The sequence below is a fragment of the Pituophis catenifer genome, unplaced genomic scaffold, assembly GCF_029215685.1.
Source record: "Pituophis catenifer annectens isolate HBS135680 unplaced genomic scaffold, rPitCat1.0.hap2 SCAF_1, whole genome shotgun sequence".
Taxonomy (NCBI): Eukaryota; Metazoa; Chordata; class Lepidosauria; order Squamata; family Colubridae; genus Pituophis; species Pituophis catenifer.
The window spans coordinates 39,536,780-39,556,030 of NW_027256881.1; the positions used below are offsets into that span (position 1 = coordinate 39,536,780).

Below are 19,251 nucleotides of genomic sequence, written 5' to 3' on the forward strand. Positions count from 1 at the left end.
GTAATCCTCTCCTTTGAATCTTCATTTGCAAACTTTATTTGCACAGCTAGATAAAATTCATACGTTGTATTGTGTGTTTGTGAAAGTTTACCAGCTTTTATTTGTTGAATGGTATGTTTCCGGCTTGTTTTCCTTGCGTCACTCTCCTTCCAGCTTGCTTTAGATTTCAGGTATATATAAATAGAGTTAAATATGCTCTCACATGGATAATAATTTTAAAAACCCTGTTATTTTATAGTAAGATCTAGCAATTAAGTTTTTCAAAGATGTTCATAAAGATGCATGTTAATGACAGAGTCTAGATTGGAAGCAGGATCATTTTATTTTTAAGCATGTTGAACAATTAACTATCACAAATCCTAACGCTAAGCATTTGCCTCCAAATTTTCGCTCATCAGTGAGTAATATTCCTGCTTGTTTTTGGCTGTGGTATAAGGATCAAGACCACCACCAATGCTACTTTTCCTCTTCCTCCCTTTTCCCCCCTAAATTGTACTTCTATTTACTTAATCTCAGAAAGATTCTCTAATGTAGAAATTGCAAACAAAAAGAAAAAAAAATCCCTGTACTTTCTGTTACTTTACTGGAAACATTTGTTCTTATTCCTGTTTGTTCATTCTAGATCGCTAATCACTGGAAAGGAAGTCTTAATTCCTTATAGTTTCTCATATGTTTTTCAAATGACAATTAAATCAACCTTCTAGATTCCTAGGGTTACAGGGGCAGTAAGAGAATGTTAATTTTGATGCAACTGCCATCTTTACCTTCATTTGGTCTTCCCAGTAATATTCTGTGCACCATATTGCCACTTTTACAAGGATGTGCAGTCTTCAAGTATGGTGGGAATTTCCTTCATTTCCACTTTTCAAATGAAAATGGGAATAAGACCTTTATTCACAATATCACTTTGTTGGTTTAATCTTTCAGAATCTGTTGTCTAAGTAACCTGTGGTCTGTACTAACCCCTTTGTTTTTTCTTCCTTAAATGGAGGTAATACTGAAAGATTATGTCCACTATGGTGTACCCCAGGGAGGAGAAAATGGACAAGCTAAGCCAAGAAGAGATTATCTCCAATACTAAGCTGGTGATGCAAGGGCTGGAGGCCCTTAAAAATGAGCATAACTCGATCTTGCACAGCCTACTGGAGACTATCAAGTGTCTGAAGAAAGATGAAGAAGCCAATCTAGTACACGAGAAAGCCAACCTGCTGCGCAAGTCAGTGGAGATGATTGAGTTGGGACTTGGAGAAGCTCAGGTGAGCTATATTTTGTACATGAATAAAAAAAAAAAAACCAAACACAGAAAACATAAGGATTCAAATACACTGTTTAGAGCGGACATGCATACTAAGTAAAAACATAAACAAAAGCATACCTTTTGTTTATGAAATGCAGAACAGTCAAACTAGCAGGCACAGAATACATTGGTAAATACTGCATCTTCTGAGTGCTGGTTTTTAGTTTTATGATTGTATGGATAGGATTGAAATTGAATAGGTATATGGATAGAATTGAAACCTGTAATTGACCCTTGATTATGAGCAGAGAGGACTTCTTTGAGTTTCCACTTTTTGCCCATCTGCTCAAGCATTGGCTTCTTTTCTCTTGATTTAGGAAAAATGGGGTTAATTGTTCAGAATAGCAAGTATATATATCTATTCAAATTAAGTTTAGCTTTTGCAAATGTAGATGACACACCTTTAGCCACTCATGTACAATGCAGGGCTTACAAAGCTGATACGAATGAGATGAAATAGCCAATTATATTTGTTGTTCCTTTTCCTCCTTTCTGGCAACACTGTTCTTCTCTCTTTTTCCAAAGGAAAAAAAATGGAACAGGCATCTAAGATGATTTATGTTACACAACACTGGTTTAAGGTCCAAACTTTCATTATTTTGTAATAGTTAAAAACCAGTTCTTTGTTCAATTCTACCCCTGGCTTGTTCTAAGACCGTAAGAAATATGCTCACCAATTTTCCTACAAGTCTTGGAATTTTGTTTGGTGGTGTGTACATTTTCTTTTCCTCTAAGAGTTTGTTTTTTAAAAAAACATTTAAGACAGACATTTTTCCTTTTTTCTCTTGGACCAGGTCATGATGGCTCTGTCAAACCATCTCAATGCTGTGGAGTCTGAAAAGCAGAAATTGCGGGCCCAGGTGCGGAGACTATGCCAGGAGAACCAGTGGCTACGAGACGAACTAGCAAACACTCAGCAGAAATTGCAACGCAGTGAACAAACTGTGGCACAGCTTGAAGAAGAAAAAAAACACTTAGAATTCATGAACCAGCTGAAGAAATATGATGAAGATGTATCCCCAACGGTGAGTATCTATAGGGTAGAGCATCTATGCTTCCTGTACAAAATAAGCTAGTAATAGCTTTCTCAGAGTTCCTATCTACTACTTTGAGTTTGCCTCTACTGGCTATGACAGGCACAGGTCACCTACCCTTGTAATTATTATCTTGAATTATCTTCCTGAGAAAAATAACATTTTATCATTTGCATCAGTGTCGGGCATAAAAACCTTGCAGTACTAATGCATATTAATTTCTCTCTACCCCTTTCTGTTGGTGCTTTTCTATATTAACATTTCAGGAGGAGAAGGAAGGTGATTCCACAAAGGATTCTTTGGATGATTTGTTTCCAAATGAGGAAGAGGATCAGGGACAAGGATGTAAGTTTCATTCTTTCACTCTTCTTGTATGAACTGCTATTGAACTTGACTTCCTCCAAATATTCCATCTGATTGAAAAATTAAGGATACAAAGGAGTAACAATTCTTGTATTAATAAACCATAATATAGCATTGCATGCTGTGCTTCTGTATTTATTGATATGATATGTATTTGCAGTGCCTCAACACAGCAGTGCTGTAGCAGCTGCTCAGCAAGGTGGTTATGAGATCCCAGCACGCTTGCGTACACTACATAATCTGGTGATCCAGTATGCATCACAGGGACGCTACGAGGTGGCTGTGCCTCTTTGCAAGCAGGCCCTGGAGGACTTGGAGAAGACTTCAGGACACGATCACCCTGATGTGGCCACTATGCTCAACATCTTGGCCTTAGTATATAGGTGAGGAATAGATAGGTAGAAGGTACCTGCTTCTTGTGAAAATGGAACAGCATGTCATGAACAGAAATGAAAGAGGGAGTATGAGGGAAGTCGGTGTAGTCAATCCCTGTTGTGGCAACCTCTATTAATATGGTATGTTATGTCTGTGCAATGTCTCCCTATTTTTGTGTCATGTTTATATAAATTGTTGTCCCTCTACTTCTAAACAGTATCTGTATCTAACATTTTGTTGCAGGGATCAAAATAAATATAAAGAAGCAGCTCACCTTCTAAATGACGCATTGTCTATTAGAGAGAAAACTCTTGGCAAAGATCACCCTGCAGTAAGTGGCTATTATTTGTTTTACTTCAAGGAGGAGGATCCGAATATGTAGAAACTGAAAAGTAATTGTGTCATTGCCTGATCAATTCTTCTGATTCCCATGCAAATCCACATTTTAGTCATGGTAATTAAGGATGATCGAAACAATATATCTAGAGGGCACCAGATTGAAGAAAGCTGCTTCTACACACACACACACACACCTAATAAATAAACCACAAGGAAGGGAATTTGACCAACCACTAATGGAGTATATATCCCTATAAGAACCATTAATGAAGAAGCATGGCATTAAGAAAGAAAGGAGGACAAATAAACAAATATCTTTGACTTTTCAATGAGATAGAGAAAACTGAATCAAAAGTCTACACCAGTGGTGAGTTCCTCCCGGTTCTGCCGAGTTCTGCCGAGCCAGTAGCGGTGATGATATGACGATCAGTGCCTGCAAAAATAAATGTGTAGATTGGTACAGCTCTGCAAGCAGTTAAAAGCATGGTAGACCAGTACCTCTGCTAAATCCTAAATAATTGTCACATGACCCATGTGCCACAAAATAAGCCACGCCCACAGAACGGTAGTAAAAAAATTTAGAACCCACCCCCGGTCTACACCTTTGTTTCCTAAGCAGTAAGGCAACATTGGGCATATAGCTTTATAAGGAAATCCAAGCACATGATTATGGTAGTGACATTTGGGCCCAAATTTATATATACAGTAATTGTTTTACTTTATATTTAAAATATCAATACATATGTTGCCTTACAGATTGTTGGCAAAAGAAATATGTGACTGAATAGAACAATGTGATTTCTTGAAATAGTATCCTGCTGAGAAATGGTGACACAATTAGGGCTCTGTTTCACATATCCAGTTACTGTTAATGCTGCCAGCTATAACAAATTGGCTCTCTAAGTAGTATCACTTTTTATGCCCTGTGTGTGTGTGTGTGTTTGTGTGTGTGTTGATTCTTCCTTAGTTCTCATGCGGTTGTTTCCACATCTCCCTGCAGGTTGCTGCAACCCTAAATAATCTAGCCGTTCTGTATGGCAAAAGAGGGAAATACAAGGAGGCAGAACCATTATGCAAGCGGGCACTGGAAATCCGGGAAAAGGTATCTTTCTTTCAGAATAATTAATAATAATAATAATAATAATAATAATAATAATAATAATAATAATAATAATAATAATAATAATTTTATTTCTATACCGCCCTTCTCCCGAAGGACTCAGGGCAGTGTACAGCCAATTTAAAAACACAAGACACAACAATGATTAAAAATTAAAACAATTAAATAGATTTGGCCGATTTAAAACCCCAAAAATTTAAAATACCCCAATTTAAAATTATTATGTTGATAGCCCGGCCTGGCGGAACAACAGGGTCTTCAGTGCCCAGCAAAACACCCGGAGGTCGGAGATCTTACGTATTTCTGGGGGCAGTTCATTCCACAGGGCTGGGGCTCCCACAGAGAAGGCCCTCCCCCTGGGTGTCGCCAGCCGACATAACTTGGCTGATGACACCCTGAGGAGACCCTCTCTGTGGGAACGGACTGGTCGGTGGGAGGCTATTGGGGGCAGAAGACTGTCTCGAAGGTACCCGGGTCCTATGCCATGGAGCCCTTTAAAGGTGGTAACCAACACCTTGAATCGCACCCGGAAGACCACTGGGAGCCAGGGCAGCTCACGCAGGAGGGGTGTCACGCGGGCACAACGAGTTGTGCTCATAACCACCCGCGCGGCCGCATTCTGGACCAGTTGGAGCCTCCGAGTGCTCTTCAAGGGGAGCCCCATGTAGAGAGCATTACAATAGTCCAGCCGGGAGGTGACAAGGGCATGAGTGACCGTGCACAAGGCGTCCCGGTCCAGAAAGGGCTGCAACTGGCGGATCAGGCAAACCTGATAAAAGCCCCCCTGGCCACGGCCGTCATATGCTCTTCTAAAGACAGTCGTGCGTCCAGGAGGACACCCAGATTGCGAGCCCTCTCTGTGGGGGGCAAAGATTCACCCCCAATAGTCAGCGATGGCACCTGCTGACTATATCGGGACGCCGGCAGCCACAGCCACTCGGTCTTGGACCGGTTGAGTCTGAGCCTGTTCCTCCCCATCCAGACCCGCACGGCCTCCAGGCAGCGAGACATCACATCAAGGGCATCGTTGGGGTGGTCTGGGGTGGAGATGTACAGCGGGAGTATCATCAGCGTACAGATGACACTTCACCCCAAAACCACGGATGAAGGAGGAAGGTTTAGGGCCTAGGCTATGGGGCCACTCATCACTGAAACTATTCAACAACTTTCACTGCTTGCGATTCCTACAATAGAAGACTGTTTCCGAAAAGAAATATATTTTGGATCAATTATATGCATAATGAGGCTAATATGCATATAATATGAAGCCAAGTGTACAAAATTCAAGTTTCTAATGGTATTTATGATGCAGTTTTCCCAGGGAAAGAAAAGTTTTGCAGAATTTCATAAATTATTCTTACCTGCTTCATTTTCAGGTTCTAGGCAAAGATCACCCAGATGTGGCCAAACAGTTAAATAACTTGGCTTTACTATGCCAGAATCAGGGCAAGTATGAAGAAGTAGAATATTACTATCGCCGAGCTCTGGAGATCTACGAATCCCGCCTAGGGCCTGATGATCCAAATGTTGCTAAAACAAAGAACAATCTGGTGGGTCTGTTTGTTGATGTGAGAACTATGGAGCCAAATGATTATCTGAACTGCGGGGTGACTGGCTATGGAACGGGTTTTTTGATAGTTTTATAACAATATCCCTTGTACTCTGCCAGGCCTCCTGCTACCTGAAACAAGCCAAATACAAGGATGCCGAGACCCTGTACAAGGAAATTCTCACCCGTGCCCATGTGAAAGAATTCGGCACTGTTGATGGTATGTACATCAAAGAAGAAAAAGGCAACATGTGCAAAGAGAACCAGGTCTTAGAAGGAGATTGAAACCCTTGAATGTTAATTGTGAAGGTTTCTCGAACATTCCATAATTGTTAGGACAGATGTGTGTGGAAAAGAGAACTTCTTGGGAGAAAATTGGGACAAGTATGCTATTCATAAATAAATGAACTATGATCAAAAGCCTATTTTTCCTTTGGACGCATTTTGATAAGTAAATGATACACAATCTGTAAAGACTTTTCATTAGCAGTGAAGTTTACACTGTCTAATCTCTTGTAGCTTGTTTATCAAGTCTTTGCTTATTTATTTACGAACAAGGGGAAAGGGACCGGAAAGCCAATATATCAAGGTCCCTCTGAAAATACCATTAGAATGCATACAGAGACCTTTCCCCCTCTTCTTATCTTTTCTCTGCAGATGAACACAAGCCTATATGGATGCATGCAGAAGAAAGGGAGAAAATGAGCAAGGTGAGGATGAGAGCAGTGCTCTCACAGGCATTGCAGTGCTGTCCTAAACCATCAAGTAGCTGAAGGAACTCCTGAATGATAATTAGGAATAATTTTAGATTAGAAAAAAACTAACTGAAAAGAGGGACACAATCTTATAGTGATATATAGTGTAGAGAGAGACAAAAACCCTCTCTCAAAGAACCCAGGGTTATCCAGGTAAGCTGAATAGGTACAAGACAGATAAAAATAATCACTTGCATTCCTATTGTGCTTAGGTAACCTTGCTGTTAAGAGTCCCAATTCTAGTGGGACTGTAGAACTTTCTCTTCTAAATTGGGTCACATGTAAGCCTTTTATCAGTTTTAGTTGATATACCAACTGTATCCCTTCCTGGGAAAAAAACTAGCTCAGCTGTCAAATTGATCTATGAAAGACCTCCCCAAGATTCCATATTACCCTTGTGTCTGAAGTGTTGCACAGACTTGTCAGTTTATTTCCAAGTGAAACATGAAATGCCTGTTGACTCTAGACCTCTATTGCTTGGGTCTAGGTTAGTGGGGAGAATGCTTCTTTTCTATAGGATTCCCTATCCTTCAAAAAATCAATTGTTGAATTGTGTATTTGATGGCTAAATCTTTTTAGTACCTATTCCAGGTCTTTGGAATGTACTGCCTGATGAGTAGAAGGACCTATCATTTTTGTTTTTCTTTGAAAAAGGTCTCAAAGCTATATTTGTTTTCAAACATGTAAAATGTATATTAATAATTAAATATAACAGCGTCATAAAATACAGTATAGATAATCAGCAAATAGGATGGTTTTTGAGAAGGTTGTATAGATTCACAGAGAATGTAACCATGAATAATAATAGATGTAAGTTAACTTCAGGATCAGGGCCAATAGGCCTCAGAACCAGTTCTTGGTAAGCAAAAGTATAAAGATAGCATTCTTCTTTCTCTTTTGTGAAGGTATTCTCATAGGCATCAGATTGTGGGACCTAAATACTGTGCTATACAAGCCTTCGATCTGAATGAAGATAGTTTTTCTTACGTTTTTCAAGGTTGTATGGTGTGAACTGGAAGCGTTTGTCCTATTCTTCCCATGCTTTGCATATTTTTTCTTTGTTATAGTGGATTCCTTAGGACGTACTGGAAAATGGACGATGGAGGGATTTCAGCAGGTTCTGGGCCACAGACATTTCAGAATCAGAATGTTTCTAAAGTTTGCTGTTTTGAAGGGCCATCTTTAAACTTTTCAGATTTAGAAAAGTTAATTATTAATGTTTCCCTAGATTGGGAGGAGAGAGAGTTAAGTTGAAAAGTCTGCGTACTAGAGCTACAACAAATCCAAAGTCCTTGGCTTTGAACTTCTGCACCTCACTCTTTTGGAAAAATCTGTACAATCTATGAAACATTACTAAATATAGAATAGAAATGTGATAAACTTCCGGGACATTTTGGGCTAAAGTACTGGATATATCATAGGAGTTCTCAAGCAGGATGGCTCCACTCTCTGTTTTTGTCTTGAAAAAGCTATTGGAATTTTTTTATTTTTTTTTTTGGTTCATCTAATCTAATGACTGATAACTGCTTCCAGTAGTAGATAAAAATAGATATCTATTTCCTGGATTTTAGTACTTTACAGTACTTAGTTTCCCTTAGTTTCATTGCTATTGCTGCTAAAGGAATTAGCACTGTTTATCTTATTGCTATCCATATGTCTTTCTGCACATTACTTTTCTGTCAAATTGGTGGTTTAAAAGGGGTGAAAAGGAATACATATGAATGTGCATACATATGTACTAAGTGGTACTAGTTAAAATGTGTCAGCTGTTCTTAAGTTTTGCCTAGCAGTGCATTGTTACTACTCATTGGTTACATTTGCTAACTTGGATATATCCCATCTGCTGACTTGGATACAAAAGCTGACTGTACCCATAGGATCATGCTGAGAAGTCTTTGAAATTAAGAACTCTTCATGAAAGACTGTTAGTTTTGAATTGGTTTTCCCAGAATTTTGGGTGGAAAAAGATCTCTCTTCATCTCTGGCATGTGTGAGAATTTTCCTGATACCAAAAAAAAAAAAAAACAACACATTAAATCAGAAACCTTCTGAGTTCAAGGGATTGGTTTGGACTCTTTTATGTTGTGTGATTTTATACATTTGTTGTTTTATACTAGCAAGCATCAATTTATCTTCTAATCATTTTAAGGTACTCAGGTACTTTTGCTTCTATCAAACTTTTATGTCATATTTTTCAAACTCACGGAAAAAGATGCCTACAAGAAACATATTGACACCTTCTTCCTGAATACAGCTAATGGGATTTGCAATTGTATGTCATCCAGAAAGCAAATTGGATAATTTGATAAGGACAGGAAAAGGCAAGGCAGTTGTTATGAATGCAAAAGATTTATAAACAGCAGACTCGCCAATCATCAAAAGTGAATTTAGGTTCTCATTTGTTGAAGCTTAATAAAATGCCAAATGAATCAATCCTTGGGAAGAAGGTAACAGATAAAAACAACAACTTCAGTTAGATTTACGATTTTTAAGTATTTATCTTGCTAGAAAATATTTGTGAGAAATATTTAGGAAAACCTAGACAAAGAAATGCAAATATTCAGAGTTTAGTATTCATCCATTTGTCTATGTAAATCAGTACTCCTATGTGATGCAAACAATAAACTTTCCACCTAATAACTCTAACAGCTAAATTATATCACTTTTTCTTAAACACAGAAGTGAGCCAGAGCACTTCAGCATGAGAACACAAAAGATATTTCCAAGCAGTGGAAAGAAATTAGATTATATATTGTTATTGGAATAATAGAGTATTATTTTAGTAATGTATTTATTCAGTTTCCATTGTCTTGAATGTCTTCTCCCATTAGACTATCTGATTTTTTGTTTGTTTCATACTATTAAAGGGCATAAAAGCCATTTTACTAGAGCATTGGTTTTGTCACATTTAATCTACTGTATATAGCCTAGTAATGTCATAAATATGATGCAGGCCCAAACAACTAAATTCCATCAAACATACGGAATTTACTTCCACATAAGTGTGAAAAGATTGGATTTCTGTTCATTTCATTCCCTATAAGAAATTTGGGGATTGTAAAAATAGAATCAGAATAGCTAGCTACCATTCCTGTTGGAATGTTACATAAATAAACTTCGTGGGTTTTTCAAATTACATTTTATTAAGTTTTTTAAGAGGAGTAAATAAACATAGTGAATAAACATAGAATTTACAAGTGTTGTAAAATTAGGTTATCTTTTTCAAAATGTCATTTACTGGTTTTAAATAATGGAATATGATGTTTGGAAAATCAGTCATTTTATAATCCAATGTATAAATATCAACAGCAGTGATCAGCACAGTATAAAATAAAAATAAAAATCACAATAAACTTTATCTAAGCTACTGAAGATCTGTTCTGGTTTAAGAACTTAAGAGTTACAATTTGAATGCTCTGTTGAGGCATATATGGAATTATACATAGAGCAGTTTCCAATTTGAGTGAAATTCTCAGATTGATTTTTGAGATTACAAAATTATTTTGGACATTGAAGCATACTCTCAATTTAATTAGTCATTCTGCATTTAACTTAATTAGCCATTCTGCAGAGGAAATTGTATTTTTTAGTTGGAAGTATTCTTGCAGCACTTACATTCAACTTCTGAATATTTTGTGGAAATACAAGATAAATGATATTTAATTTAAAACTTATATAATAGATTGAAAGGAAATTCAGCTTTTAGAATTTGTTTCATTCGGGTATAAATTATTCATCAAAATTGTTGTGCTTTACAACATAGCCACCAATATGAAAAAGTGGTCTGACGTGACTGTTAAATTTCCAATAATTTTTAAAGAAGGAAGTATCAATTTTAGTTATTGAGATTAGAGTTGTGTAGCAGGGGTAAAATGCCCTATACCCATGATGGCGAACCTATGGCACGTGTGCTGGAAGTGGCATGCAGAGCCATCTCTCCAGGTAAGCAAGCTGTTGCCCATTGCTCTTCTGGGTTCTGGTGCGCCGGCCAGCTGGTGTTCACACATGTGGGAGCACCGGAAACCAGAAGAGCAGCCACCCAACCTACATGTGCCAGCTGGTCTTCGTGCGCACATGCGCGCCAGAAACCGGAAGGCCAGGTGGCCAGTGCACATGCGCACGCCGGAAACCAGAAGATCAACTCACTAGTGCATGCATGCGCACCGGCGGCTGCTCTTCCAGTTTCTGGCACACACACGTGCGCTCCTGTTTTGGCACTCGGTGCCGAAAAGGTTCACCAACACTGCCCTATACCAATTTCTCTCTTATTCAGTAAACGTACTGTATTTTTTCCCCGCTGGAATTCCCATTGTTACATATGAATTACTCTCTACATTCTGCATCCATTTAATCATATAGCCTTTAATTTGCTCTGAGTCATACATAAAAAATCTTTTTGGAAATAACTGTAATTATTACATGTATAATCTTGGAAGATGGAGAACAGAAATCAACTGAGGAGAAAAATTACCTGTATTGCAAAAATATATGGGTGCCAGCTCCTTGCCCTCTCTGTGCAATGACCTGACCTTGTGTCCCAAATCAGCAATGAATAAGACTGAGTATTGTTGATAACCATAGTTTTTTTTCCTCAAATTCCTTTCCTTCCAATCTATCCTGGAAATTTTTTAATAGCACAGATGGAGCTGCAAATATATTTTGGTGTCCTGTGCAAAATTATATAGGCACTGATCTGCCTTTGCCACTATACTGCTTGGCCTACAGAGAAGTGGCTGAAAATCAAGTTACTTTATGAGGGAAATATGTGAGAACTTATTTAAATTGTTTGTACATAAATATATTAATATGTTATACATCATCAAAATAAAATATTTTCCCTGTCCTGAAGACTCAGAAAGCAGCAAAGTGAAACATATATAGAGTTAACTTCAGGCTTTAAATGAGAATAAAACATGACACAATAAAGGTAACATCCACTCTTCATTAATTTTTTTTGTCCCAGCAATTGGGAGGACATATTATGAACTGCCTGGGTCCTGTTCCTGTTGGGCTTGAAGCAAGGTTCAAAAATGGACTCTGACATGTAGGCTTCCTGGCAAAACCTGATTACATTTTCACAATACATGTCAGAATACATACATTACATAACTTCCCAAATCCAGTCCCTAGCAACTCCATACAGGACACCCTGAACAAGTGTAGTCAATAATTGAGCTAGATAGAACTATAGGGCAACTACCTATGTTTCTAACTTATCTGCCCAATACATTTGACATTTCAGTATTACTCTTAACAGGCTTAGAACCATCCAGTTATTAGGGAATCACCTTGCCTGAGGGCATTCTGAAAATCAAAGTTGTAAGCTATGGAATTGATGACTGAATTGGAGTCCTTTCAGAAAATGCTAAGGGTATAAAAACTGTCTGATTCAGGCATAATTTCAGTGGAAAGTTGCATGACAGGATTCTTATGCCCAGAGCTCACACTTACATGAAGGTGTGTCTTTAGCCTATAATCCCACAAGTTTCTCAACCAACTGGATATGTCTCTGAGCATAAATGTTTTATATGCAGAAGCTAAGAGAACTATCTTTGTTTTAAATATCAATTTATGCTACACAATCTACTAATTTAAGGGCGGGGAACTCTGCTCTCAAATGCATTCCTATGAACTTAATGATCAAATTCTTTGCCATACCTATTTTTAACTTTGTATGTCTGTTTTCATAATTGGAACTTTGCTACAAATCAATATTTGTAGTATCTCATAGGAAATCTGGGGAGAAATTTATATCCTGCCATACTGACCTCTGAAGAATGGAGAATGCTTTCATACCATTTGGCATTAAGATGCCTAGGAACTCTTGCTGTGGAGCACTAAGTATGTCAGGAAGATGTTCCTTATCTACTTGGTCAAGTCATAGGAGAACTAACCTGCAGATAACTTTTTTCTTCTGAGGTCAAGATGGAGCCCATCCTCGGGCATATTTATACTATCATGCTTATATGAGTCTGTTAGCATGATCCTCAACCTGATTTCTTTCATATATGTTAGATCTCAATTCCCATAATTGCCACCCATGCTGGCTTTGGATTATGAAAGGTGAAGTCCAGCACAGCAGAGGCCTCTAGAAAAGGAAAGACTTCTTATAATTGGAAAGTTAGAGGAGCCTATATTTTTGCCAAGTGTTAAACAAGTGCATTATTCTTTTTTATTTCTCTCATGCATGCAAACAGAAACTCTCGCTCTTGACTTCGATTGTTCTAAGGAATGTTTCCCTCTTGCCAAATTCTCTTCCAGAGTAAACACGGAGACAGCATCCCCTATGCAGAGTATGGTGGCTGGTACAAGGCCTGCAAGGTCAGCAGGTAAGGCGTGGTATTTGCTTATGTTTCTAAACCTTTTCATGTTATTCAATTTATGGTTCTTGTGGAGGTTACAGAATCCTTTGTGAGTTTCACATTTGTTCACCAAAGGAATGTGCAAAGATGACAAGGAATGTGAAGGTGGGGAAAAACATTTACAGGTTTACGAGGATGGGAGTGCTCTATTTCATTTGTCTGCAAATGACTGAAAGGGGAGGATGACAAAGGTCGCCCAGTAAAGCTGCTTTATAGAGCAGCCTTTGTCATCACCCCAATCCCTCCCCCTCCCCTTTCAGGTGCTGCCTATCTGGCGTGCATGCATGGGTTTAAATCCTTCTGATTCACAGCTGGGGATGGGGGGGAGATGGACTGCTTTGTAAGGCCATTCGAATCAGAGAATCCTGAGTTCAAAAGGAGTGTAAAAAAAACCACTCTTAGGACAGGCTGCATGCAGTCTATTTCATTCTACTTCATGTCATGCCTCCCCTATATTATACTGGGAGGGGTGTTTTTTAATATAAAACTGTTGCTCTCTTATGTATTAAAAAAAAATTTTTTTTAATCATTTGAGATGGAGCTCCTTCCAGCTTTTTCCCATACACACCTTCTGTGACCTCCCAACAGGTCAGATTATTTGTGATTTTGTTTGACCAAAGAAATAAACTATGACAGGTCTGCTCTATGAATGCCATGTGCTTAGTGCCTCTTGCAGCCCAAGCTGAAATGAATGTCCAGTACCTAAGCAATGGGGCAGGGTGACCACAGTAATCAAGTAGTCTGTGGTAGCTCAGTAGATCCCCTCCTGATCACTTCATGAACCATATCATCAGTGAACTCCTCACAAATAGGCTGGGGATGTGATGGAATTGTATGATGTCCCTTAAATACAATTATCATGGTAATACTTAATTTTTGCAAACTTCAACCTCACATCTTGTTTCCACAGAACAAAAGTGATTGCCTGGGCAGTTATTTGGGTGCAGGAAAAGATACTGCCATTGTAGTATCCGCACTACATATAAGCTTACATGCATTCTGTATTATATTTTATCTTCAATGAAAATAATATAATTGTAGGAGCTCTATAGACTGGCATATTCATTCATCAAAGATAACTTGGGCTTTAGTGATCAAGTTACTCCAAAGGTAAAGAATGATTGTTAATTTCAGTTGTGCACTTTTTCTTGAATGCCCCTCAGCCCTACAGTGAACACCACTCTGCGGAACCTGGGTGCGTTATACAGGCGTCAGGGCAAACTGGAGGCTGCAGAAACTTTAGAACAGTGTGCACTGCGTTCTAGGAGACAGGTAAGACCAATAGTGACCCAGAAAAAATGCTGGCATTGTGCAAAGTGGAAAACAGGTAGTCTTTCAAATAAAAGTTATTTTATCCTCAATTTAATAGAAATTCCAGAGAAAATCAAATAAAAGTTGTGTTTATATATATATTTACATCTTGAATCAAATGTGAAAATTAGATTAGCCCTAATTGTCGCCACCTTTCAGAGTAGTTGAAAACCGTTTTTTCCATTGAGCATTTGGGACCTGGTGCCTGCTTTTCTTGATTGATTTGTCCTATACTTTTGTGAATTAAAAAAAATCTTATTGAATCTTGAATATTTTATTTTTTGTTTGTATTCTTGTGAAACTACCAAAAGTCTTGTGGGAATCCAACAGGGAGGGAGGGAGGGAGGGAGGGAAGGAAGGAAGGAAGGAAGGATAATTCAGATTTGAATGGTATCTTCAAAGCATCTTCAAAGAGCCTGAAATGCTGCTGAAATTGTAACTGTAAAATGCTATTAGAGATTTTTTTTTTATTGAAAAAGTTTTTCAATTACAAATTTTCCCCCCGTTTTTTTCCCCCCTCCTCCCTAACCCCCCCTCACCACCCCATCCCCCCTGTGACTTCTTCAAAATAAAAACCTAATACATAACAGATTATATAATATTTTACCATCCCCTTACTCCCTCCTCCAAATACTGACCCTTACTTCTAATGATATTATTAATATTATTACTTCCCCCTCTTACCATGCACTTCAAAATAACATTCTACTATAACACTGTATAATAACTTCTGATTTAACACAGTAATATTATTATGACTCCCAATTTAGCAATAATCTGCCCTTTTTTCTCCTCCCCCATACTTATGTCTGTATATTAATATAACATTTCAAAACAACCTTCCACTTTAAAACTATATAATAAATCCTACTTTAACATTTAATCTTTTATGTATATTAATATAACATTTCAAAGCAGCCTTCCCCATAAATTCTAATTTTAAATTTGTTCTGCTCTATCCATTTCCTCCACTCCCATAAATATATCTCTTAAGCATCCCTTTTCTTAATCTATACAATCAATACACTAGCCTGTCTCCACCCACTTTCCTACAAAATTACCATACACAACAATTCCTAATATCTTTGTTCTTCTGCCCACCCTACTAAAAAATATTCCCTTATATAGATAAAATCAATGACTTTAAACTTATAGTCCATATAATATCTTCTTTGATGTCTTTCCACTGGATTGCTGACTCCATCAGCTATTAGAGATTTTCTTGATAATAACCACAGTGGTGTGGTTAAATGTAGTTAGTGTGATCTTCTTTTTCCTGGAAAGTTGCAACTGCTTAACTTAATAGCAGTTCTTCCCTTTAGTCAGCAAAAATCACAGCGCATAGACAAAGTTGTCTGCTCAATGATTATTATTTTTTTTTGGCTGGTTTGAAAGAAACCAGCTGGCAAAGATATAGCCTGCTAACTGGTGTACACTAACATTGAGAGAAGCCTTCTTTCTGTTTTCTACCCTTGTCTCCAAACTTTGAACAATTTATAATAGATAGGAATAAAGTGTAAAATAAGAATAGCATAAAACATTACAAAATAGGGAATCTTCTAACTTTCATAAAGCTAAAAACTGCAATAACAATTAACCACAAAATAAAACTCTTAAGGTCCTTAGCTCCAAATGCCCATCAAAATAAGACATCTCTCTAGTGGATATGATATAAAGAGCCTCATTGATGCTGTAATGTTATTCTGCAGCTGGTTAGATACTGCCTATTCTTCTTGATGGACATTTCCTATATTTCCAGGATATCAGCTGACCTCTATATATTCCAAGGGAGATTTTCTGAAATTGAATTCTTAATGTGCACAAATTAATATTATGATTTTTTTCCCCATTTTCATTTTTCAAAGCAAACCCTATTTTAAGAAAATTTCTACATACTGAAACAATTACAACAATTTCCACACATTACATTCATTTCTTAATGGATTAAATAGGCTTAGGAAGCCCAGATATGTACAAGTTTTAGATATAGCCAAAAACTGCCCCTTTTCTATTTGCTTCATTTTTTTTTCTACATGGGAAAAGAAATATCAATTAACATCATTATCTGTTATCTGTTAATGACTTCCAAAACAAGCAAGGAAACAATTTAATTTTAAACCATGTTTTCCAGTATCCCTTTTTTAGAAGCTATTCTTATTTCTCAGTTTTGGACATAACAGTAAGTAGTGACAACTACAGCTTTAAAAAGCAAATGTTAAAACCAGATTAAAGCAGCTATACACAAGTGCTCATAATTTGGATGTACTGTAATCCTTCCTTGTTAAATCTGGTTTTAGTTCAGCAACATTTCCTTAAAGAATAGTAGCCTGCCTTTTGCTGCAGAATATTCAATAATCCATGATGACCAGGAAATAGACTGTAGCCTTTCTGTCTCTTTTTTTCTTCCATTCATTCAGATCTGATTTTCAGAGACTGCCTGGACAAGTTCTTGTAGTTTTTTTGGCAAAGTTTTTTAGAAGTGGTTTGCCATTGCCTCCTTCCTCACACTAAGAGAAAGTGACTAGTCACAGTCATACCCAGTTGGTTTGGCTTCTTTCCAAATTGTCTCTCTTTGTTCTCTCCAAACTCTCAGTAAATCTCCTTTGTTTCCTTGTCAAAATCATGTCCAGAGTATTATTGCTTTCTTATTGTTGTTTTTCCCTTGCAGGGTATTGACCCCATTAACCAGACTAAAGTGGTGGAAATTCTCAAAGAGGGCGATGGCTCTGAGAGGAGGAGGAGCCGAGACAGCCTGGGGGGTAGCATCAAATATGAGAATACCACAGATGGTAATGCGGAAGTGAGTATGGGCGTGGAATGGAATGGGGTAAGTACAAGTCCACCATCAAGAGCCACTTAATCCAGCCAAGAGAGACAGGGGGCAGTAATTTCCTGAATTCTGTGCTTCCCCCTGGCATCTCAGGGAGCTGATAGCCTGTCGTGGCATACACACCTTCATTCATTCTTCTGCATGATCTTTGCCCATTCCTCTTATTGCCACTTAGGTAGAATCAGGAAAGGTCCTGCCTAGTTTCTCTGTGGTTTTTTTCCCCCAATAATTCAGAAGTGCTGAGTATTTAGAAGAAGACGATGACAATGAAAGAACAAAAAGCAACTAATCTTAGGCACTTTGATCTTCTGTACTATGGTTTCACAGTAGGGAATCGGGAGGGAAAGTGAAAGAAGTGATAGAGATAATTTTAATGTCTGAGGAAGTACTTATAGTTTGGCCTGGATTACAGATAGGGTGATACTTTAGGTGATATGATGATACTTTAGGAAATTGGTACAGGGGTAGGGACAGCATTGTTTGTAGATGTATGCATGAATGATTAAAAGATATTGAGAAGGGGTGGAATGAATGGGTCAAACTTTATTTTTTTCAAAATAGCAAAAGGTTACCTATATCTTATTCATATACTTATTGATAGATAAGCTATACACATGGAGAAACATTTTTCTGCATTTGTTATTGGAGAACAGGTGCTAAAGTAGATGTCATTCCCCTTTACCCTTCTTTGCTGCCCTTTCTAGCGTGATGATTAGCTTCTTTCATTACAGCAAAATGTTGCAAAACCGAGTAAGGAAGACTATTGAGCTGGCTCAGAATATATCACAAAAAGTTTTCAGTCCTTGAAAAATAATTGTCTCACTTCCAGTGTCATAACATTACACCCAGTTCATAAATGAGGAAGCCAGATTTTGATTGAAAATAAAATCAATCTGTATAAAATTAGGTTTTTGATGAAAAACATAACTAAATTTGTTTACTACTTTTCTCTCCCTCCAAAGTCTGTTCAAATTCAGAGATGGATGTTTTGATTAACATTTTGGAACCAAAAACCTGATTTGGGAGGAAAGAGTAGGCATTAACCACATGTTACCACCTTTGATATGTTTTTTCTAGGTTTTATTCTAAAATAGATTGAGCAGCAAATAATTTGGTCTCAAATAATTTTGGGAGGGGAGGTAATGGACCATTCATTGTTTCTGTGCTTTGGTCATACTAACAAACACCTGCTTGATTGCTCCTTAACTCTTCACATTCTATTCTACTGATCCCTTACCTGCATGTGCTTCTCCATTCCCCATCTATCATAAGCAAATTGCCATGACAGCCAATCAGCATCTGGGTGTCTTGCAGTCTTGATTGTGGATTGTACCTAGCAGAAACACATTTTAAAAACTTGGCTTAAAGAATACCTGAGCCTCCTAGGATTATGCAAAACAGCAATATATGACATTCCAGACTCTAAAGACTTATCCTTTGCTTCCTTTATGAAGGGTACTTTCCAATTAGACTGAAAACTATATGATATATATTACCCAGCTGGATGAACCAGTTTTATTTTTCCCTTATTCTAAGATCTTTGAAAACATTTAAATGCAAGTATATAATATTTTCCTCTTTCAGTTCATTTTTCTGATAAAAGTGTGAGGAAAAAGGTGGTTTCTAAATTTGAAAAATAAAATAAATAGGAAGTACATAACAATATCGTAAGTACTGGTGAGGCCATAGCTATTAGTAGTTATCTTCAAACTGAAAAACCAGTATTTTATTTGCCCCAGGATATACAAAATATACAATTTATACATAATGTATAGATAACAGTTTTTAACTACTCTCTTCTTTAAATGTTACATTTCTTCAGTCTTTGATTAGTGTCCCTTATCTGCTTAGTATCATTCATCTTAGATATTCTACGTTTGAGTAAAGAAGGATTATCTGCATCCATCTTTTGCTTT

The 19,251-nt window shown here is 37.5% G+C and overlaps 1 protein-coding gene and 1 long non-coding RNA gene across 8 annotated transcripts in view; one reads left to right on the forward strand and one right to left on the reverse strand.

Annotated features, from left to right (window-relative positions):
- The window catches only part of KLC4 (kinesin light chain 4), a 51,794-nt gene that overhangs the window by 16,707 nt on the left and 15,836 nt on the right, over positions 1–19,251 (forward strand). Inside the window, exons 3-14 of one of the 6 annotated variants that reach the window (XM_070932324.1) lie at positions 992–1,256; positions 2,092–2,322; positions 2,598–2,676; positions 2,855–3,077; positions 3,313–3,400; positions 4,409–4,510; positions 5,905–6,078; positions 6,198–6,297; positions 6,735–6,787; positions 13,094–13,161; positions 14,358–14,466; positions 17,174–17,332. In XM_070932324.1, coding sequence (XP_070788425.1) covers positions 1,008–1,256; positions 2,092–2,322; positions 2,598–2,676; positions 2,855–3,077; positions 3,313–3,400; positions 4,409–4,510; positions 5,905–6,078; positions 6,198–6,297; positions 6,735–6,787; positions 13,094–13,161; positions 14,358–14,466; positions 17,174–17,332 — 1,635 coding nt within the window. In that variant the 5' untranslated portion in view covers positions 992–1,007. Of the gene's footprint in view, positions 1–991; positions 1,257–2,091; positions 2,323–2,597; positions 2,677–2,854; positions 3,078–3,312; positions 3,401–4,408; positions 4,511–5,904; positions 6,079–6,197; positions 6,298–6,734; positions 6,788–7,737; positions 8,215–13,093; positions 13,162–14,357; positions 14,467–17,173; positions 17,333–19,251 lie in introns of those variants that run through there. The other 5 variants (XM_070932327.1, XM_070932326.1, XM_070932328.1 and 2 more) reach the window with 5 other exon arrangements.
- LOC139308643 (uncharacterized) overlaps positions 3,721–19,251 on the reverse strand; it is a 34,598-nt gene continuing 19,067 nt past the window's right edge. For both annotated transcript variants that reach the window (XR_011599734.1, XR_011599733.1), the window contains 2 exons: positions 18,573–18,668; positions 3,721–3,841 (listed from right to left, as the gene is read on the reverse strand). This is a non-coding gene — a long non-coding RNA (uncharacterized lncRNA). The remainder of the gene's footprint in view (positions 3,842–18,572; positions 18,669–19,251) is intronic.